At 35.4% G+C, this 6,237-nt stretch overlaps 1 protein-coding gene across 1 annotated transcript in view; it reads right to left on the bottom strand.

Moving 5' to 3' along the window:
* Nucleotides 1-642: 642 nt before the first annotated feature.
* The window catches only part of LOC107601606 (dual specificity protein phosphatase 19-like), a 6,522-nt gene continuing 927 nt past the window's right edge, over nucleotides 643-6,237 (bottom strand). The window contains exons 2-5 of the mRNA XM_016293850.1: nucleotides 2,608-2,959; nucleotides 1,842-1,888; nucleotides 1,613-1,765; nucleotides 643-861 (exon numbers count right to left, since the gene is read on the bottom strand). Coding sequence (XP_016149336.1) covers nucleotides 643-861; nucleotides 1,613-1,765; nucleotides 1,842-1,888; nucleotides 2,608-2,830 — 642 coding nt within the window. The 5' untranslated portion in view covers nucleotides 2,831-2,959. The remainder of the gene's footprint in view (nucleotides 862-1,612; nucleotides 1,766-1,841; nucleotides 1,889-2,607; nucleotides 2,960-6,237) is intronic.

Raw genomic sequence — 6,237 nt, 5'->3', positions numbered from 1 at the left:
AGCACACAGGATGAGAATAGTAATTGAATTGAACAAATAAATTACTCATTTAATTGAATACGCTGAGAATGGGAACTAATGTACTTCATCTCTTCTGTGATGGTGAATTTCTTTGTACTGCAATTCAGTAAATTCATCTTCCTGTCATTTCGATTCAAATTCCAGTTCAACATCCTGTGAAGCCAGTTCAATTCAAATTCCAACTGAACGGCAGCCATGTTTCTTTTTGTCATATTAGCACCTATAAGACAATTCGAAAGTGTCAAATCAAAGCCATACTGTATATGAAATGCGATGGAAGCACTTGTGGCTTTAAAAGGGCAGTTCATCAAAAAAAATTAAAATTCTGTCTTTATTTACTCACCTTCATCTCATTCCAAACCAATATTGTTTTTTTGTGAATTCTAAGCTTAGTGTGAGGAATAGACCACCTCAAAAATTACTCAAAAATCTAATTTGACAGGCATGGTCCCCATTCACTTTTACTGTAAGGAAAAGAGCAGCTTGAACATTTCACCATTTGTGTTCAGTGGAAAAAAACAAAGCTTTAAAAAGGTATTAAGCAGGGAAATGATGACAGAGTTTTAATTTTGGGGGGAACTATCCCTTTGAAATTGAACGGATGCAGCTGTAGAATAATGTTCAGTCATGACCCAAACCGTTTGCTTGTGTAGCATCTTGTGGTCTGAAGTTTTTCAGCTGTTCCATGAAACCTGGATTTGGACATGAGGCCGGACGAGCTGATTTCACCAGCGCAAACGTGTCACCAAATGGCTGATTTTCCTTCAACATCAGATATCCAATGACGACCGAAACAGAACGTGAAACTCCAGAATTGCAGTGGACAAGTACAACTCCTTTCTGCAGAGAGAAACCAATTGTTCAGTCAGACAGCAAGAAAATAAATTGTTTCCAGAAGCTACTGGAATCCCTCCATGGGGGCATTTAATTTGACATCATTACATACTCCATTATAAAGCATGTAATTAATCCTATGCTAATTGCAAGGAATTACAAAATTGCAAGTTACGGGTGAGAGAACCACTTTCTGACTAGTTGAGAGGAACATTATTTCATTAACTGAGCTGTTGTTTCCCTTTGCATCATAGACGACAGTAAATTAGGTGACAGGAGGCGCTATGTTCGTTTTACAAAGGAATGGAAACTTATTTCCAGCAGCCATTGTAATCATAAACCTTAGTGAATTTGAATCATGAGGCAGTGTCAGGTTAAGGGTGACTGGCGACACTATTTAGTAAAGAGGTTGTATGACAAACAATGGCCCGTTAGTGATATGATCTTTCTACAACTCGCTAAATAATGCATTGTGAAAACTCAGCATTCATTATTCAGCATGCCACACGGTTACCTAGAATAACGGAATTAGCCATTGGATGACCGTGCGGTATCACATAGGCCAGGCGCTAATGCCCAACACTCAGGAAATTAGACAGAGAGAATGAAATATTCCTCTTATAATGCGGCCAGACCTCTGTACACTGGTATTACAATATGCAAAAATGCAAGATTTGTGCAAAAACCTTCTTGGAAATCACATGATATTAACCAAACGTAATCATGAATACGCCATGATACAAAAGGCAAATGTTACCTCAGCTTTAGCCAGGTCGATAAATTGTGCACACTCCTCGATATATGATATGATATCAGTGTCAGGTAGATCCAGTATGCTCAGTGTTTTATAGATGAACAGGTCAGGAAAGGCATTTTCCACACCATATGCAACATTTAATATATGAGTGACCTGAAATCAATGGAAACACATTATTAGTCTTAAAAGAAAGTTATTTTATGATAAAATACTATAATAATAAACTCACCTTATATTTCCTCAAAGTACCAAAGTCATGAGCGGCATCTTGTGACCCTTTGAAATAAACATAATTCAAATTAATTCTTATTACAATAGAATAGAATAGAATAATATTGTCCTATTTTTTGGAAATTTGTCTTAGACTCTAATACCACAGCCAGCAATCAATATCAGACACATATAACATATACCACACAACTAAAAAAATAACAGCAATAATAATAATAATAATAATAGCAATCATAATAATAATACATTAAATTACAGAGGTTTTTAAAAATACAAATGTATTATTACAATATATAAAAATTTATATAGAATAATTTATAATAGTGTTTATACACTCTAAAAAATGCTGGGTTGTTTCAACCCAATGTTGGGTCAAATATGGACTAACCCAACTGTTGGGTTAAATTTTGGTTACATTTTTAAATTAGCTTTTTAACCCAACAGTTGGGTTAGTCCATATTTGACCCAACATTGGGTTGAAACAACCCAGCATTTTTTTAGAGTGTACCATTTGTATTTTATTTTTATTTAGAATTTTACTTTAGATACACTTAGATAAACATACATTTTATTTAATGCATACATATTCAATATACAACAAAAATGATAAATAAAATTATTTGTAAAATATAATTCTATAATTACATACATATTTTTAAACATTTTATAAAGATTCAAATGTCGATTCCAAATTAGCAATCAGCCCATTCTGAGAGTTTATTACATATACTTTTGCACTTTAAATGAGAAGATCAACTACTCACCAAGTAATAGATATGGTTTAATACATCCAACCTGAAGGTCCCAGTTATTATCCTGAATATATCCACATGCAGTTTCAGGCTGTACTGTTTCCTCAACCACCTGTACAGTGGAACCTTTCCATGTCTCAATAATCCGCCTGCCGCTCAAAGTCGTTACTCTGGTGCATTGTTTCCGCAAATTAGCTTTGGAGAAGGATTTTATTTCTTGTGCGAGCGACTGCATCACATTTGCGGTGGAGATGTCCAAGGCAGAAATGTAAAGGACCGAATTTAAGTTAGTGCTGTGAGACCGTTCGTTGCTCCCTCACTAGTAGTCTAATGCCCGTCTACATTTCTGTGACCTCGATACTACCTGAAAACTGAGAAGATTCATTAGCGCACCTCAGCATAATTACCTGTACGGTGACCGAGAAGTGCAGAACAAATCACAATTCTGAAAACATGCCTTTAATATAAAAAATACGGAGTGTATATTTAGATTTAGTTAAAAGTTGCTGTAGAGTATCAGTTCCAGTAGTGTAGATGGATAAGTGCTTGCCCTTGGCTTTTTGACGCGATCGACCCGGGTTCGATCCCACTTTTTTCCCCTCCCTTTTCAAATCTCGTATCACATCATAAAGGCATTTATTTTCAACGAAAATTAGGGAAATAATCAAAAAGTTGAAAATAAAGTATGGGGTAGGGTTAGGGTAGGTGTAGGGAGGGCTTTATTGTACCAATAAGGTGGCATCCATTTAATAATTTAAATTAAAATTATAATTTACACTCAATACGTTATTATTGCATACTGTTTTATAATGTACTACAATACTGAAGTGCAGATAATTGCCACTATTTGCAACAAGTAGTATACTTGATAGTAGAAATCCTGCTATTTTAACATAGTGTAACTAGGTATTTGCACTTAGTGTAAATAGCATATTGCTATAAATACTGCTATTTTCACTTAGTGTAAATAGAATCCATTGCTAATACGAGATTTGAAAAGGGAGGGGAAAAAAACTCGGCAAAAGGTGGTATAGAACCCGGGTCAATCGCATCAATAAGCCAAGGACAAGTGCTTATCCATCTGCGCCACTTGAACTGATATTCTACAACCACTTTTAACTAAATCTAAATATACACTCCGTATTTTTTATTCCAGAGTAAAGGCAATTCATACAATATATTTTAACTGAGCTACTTTAGTACCATCTCCGAACTTTCTACCACGACTCTGCTGTTCTTCGGCTGGTTCTTCTCTGTATACGTTGATTGACAGATGTCTCGTCCAGTCAGCGGTGAGTAATCCCAAACCAATGGCGCTGTCTCAAACTATACCTACCTTTTCCGGTTTGTAGTTTTCTTGTTATTTTGTTTTCGAATTTGTCATTGTGTTTTCTGACTTGTTATTTAGTTTTTTAGACTTGTTTGTTTTCAGAATTGTGATTTGCTTTGCACTTTACGGCCACCGTATACCTGGGATCGGGAAGATCAAAACAATAGTGACCCCCAAAGGAGAGAAATATAACTGCATATGAACCTGTTCCTATTATGCTTTTTCACTTTTTCAACTTTAGTTAGTCTGTAATGTTGCTGTTTGAGCATAAAAAAGATCTGCAAAGTTACAAAGCCCAAAGTCCACTTCAAAAGGAGATATTTTATTCAACAGAAATCACTTTTCAAAAACTACAACAAACGACTCGTTTGGACTACAACGCATATTTTCCGGGATTTGTGATGTCACAAATATCGACGAATGGGACGAGACCTGGTTGAGCTGCACTAGAGAAGGCAGCGAGTGTTATCACTATGTCGGAGACAGGCTAGCTTTCCCAAGGCAGACGAACTTAGAGTGCTTACAATCATCCGGGTTTAAATAGCGCACAAATTGATTTTATATTGACGCAATATTTACACTGAAGCAGCAGGTGGCTATGGTAAGGGGCGTGACATTTCCCGACCAGGCGCCGAGTGCTGCCAATCACAACACACACTGGCCCAGCTAACCACGAACAACCTAGTATGAAAGCCTGTTCTAGTACACCCCCAAAACAAAATCAAGACTTTGTAAAAGAGCATAATAGGACCCCTTTAAAATTATATCATTATTTTCAGGGCACTGAGGGCAGTAATTTTCTGGGTGCAATCGGTTGACGTTCGTCTCGCCAAACCAAATGGTCTTTGGTGGAGCACAGTTAGTAGGCCTAAGACTTTTAATGTGTTTTTAAAAAGTCTCTTCTGTTCATCATGGCTGCATTTATTTGACCAAAAATACAGAAAAAACAGTAATATTGTAAAATATTATTACCATTTAAAATAATACTTTTCTATTTTAATATACTATAGCCTAAAATATAATTTATTTCTGTGATGCAATGCTGATTTTTCTGCATCATTAGCCCTACTCCAGTCTTCAGTGTCACATGATCCTTCAAAAATTATTCTAATATGCTGATTTATTATCAATGTTGGAAACAGTTGGGTTGCTTAATATTGTTTTTGAACCTGTGATACTTTTTTCAGGATTATTTGATGAATAAAGTTTAAAATAACAGCATTTATTTAAAATACAAATCTTTTCTACCAATATAAGTCTTTATTATCACTTTTTTTTTAATCTATTTAACACATCCTTGCAGAATAAAAGCACTCAAGAAAAAGAGAAAAGAAAAGAAACAAAGAAACAAAGAAAAAAATTACTGACCCCAAACTTTTGAACAGTAGTGTATATTTTTACAAAAGATTTCTATTTTCAATAAATGGTTGGCTGGTTTTAGCTGGTCTCCAGCCTGGTCATAGCTTCTCAGCAGGCTGGTTAGAGGGGTTTTGGCCACTTCTTTAGCTGGTTTGGCTGGTCTTAGCTGGTCAGGCTGGAAGACCAGCTGGCCAACCAGCTAAAACCAGCTTGGCCAGGCTGGGAGACCAGCTAAAACCAGTTACTTCCAGCTTAAACCAGCTAAAACCAGCCAACCAGCTTATGCTAGCTTTAGATGTTTTTTCAGCAGGGATTTTAAACTTTTTATGAAGACTTCTTTAAGACTATAGACTTTGACATTAAACAAGCACTCCAAATGTATAAACTTGTATTACACTTTCATAAAACATTTCTTATGCACATTTGGGCTGTTGACGTTGCTTTTACACGATTGTGATCAGCAGGTTTTGCGATGTTTCGAGGGTTTCGAAATTGAATCATTTTGCGAAGCAATTGGTTCGAAAATCTTTGTTTTCTTTCATTACTTATGAAATTACGCATTTCAATCATTCTTGAGACGTGGGACAAAACGGGTCCAGCAAGGGTAACTGCTATTAGCTTTAAAAAATAAAAATATTTTAAATTTTAAACGTCATGAGGTATTAATAATAGAATGTATTTAGCACAATTATCACCTTCAATTTCATTTTCTCATTATTATACCTAATCTGTGTTTCTTAATGTCCTCTCACTACATCTAAAACAGTGTGTCCACAGAGAAGGGTTCAAGCATTCATATGCAATAAAATGGATAAAAATGTTTAGCATTTTTAATTAAGCAATACTTAATAATATCTCCTATCAAAGCAAGGTTGTTTTTTTAATGACACATGCATGTTTCATAAGATTTTAAAGTTGCGTCCCCACTTTTTGTCAACACCGTCAGACATTCA

This window comes from Sinocyclocheilus grahami, unplaced genomic scaffold (genome assembly GCF_001515645.1).
Source record: "Sinocyclocheilus grahami isolate Dianchi unplaced genomic scaffold, SAMN03320097.WGS_v1.1 scaffold308.1, whole genome shotgun sequence".
NCBI classification, from domain to species: domain Eukaryota; kingdom Metazoa; phylum Chordata; class Actinopteri; order Cypriniformes; family Cyprinidae; genus Sinocyclocheilus; species Sinocyclocheilus grahami.
This window is presented reverse-complemented; position numbering and strand designations above follow the sequence as displayed.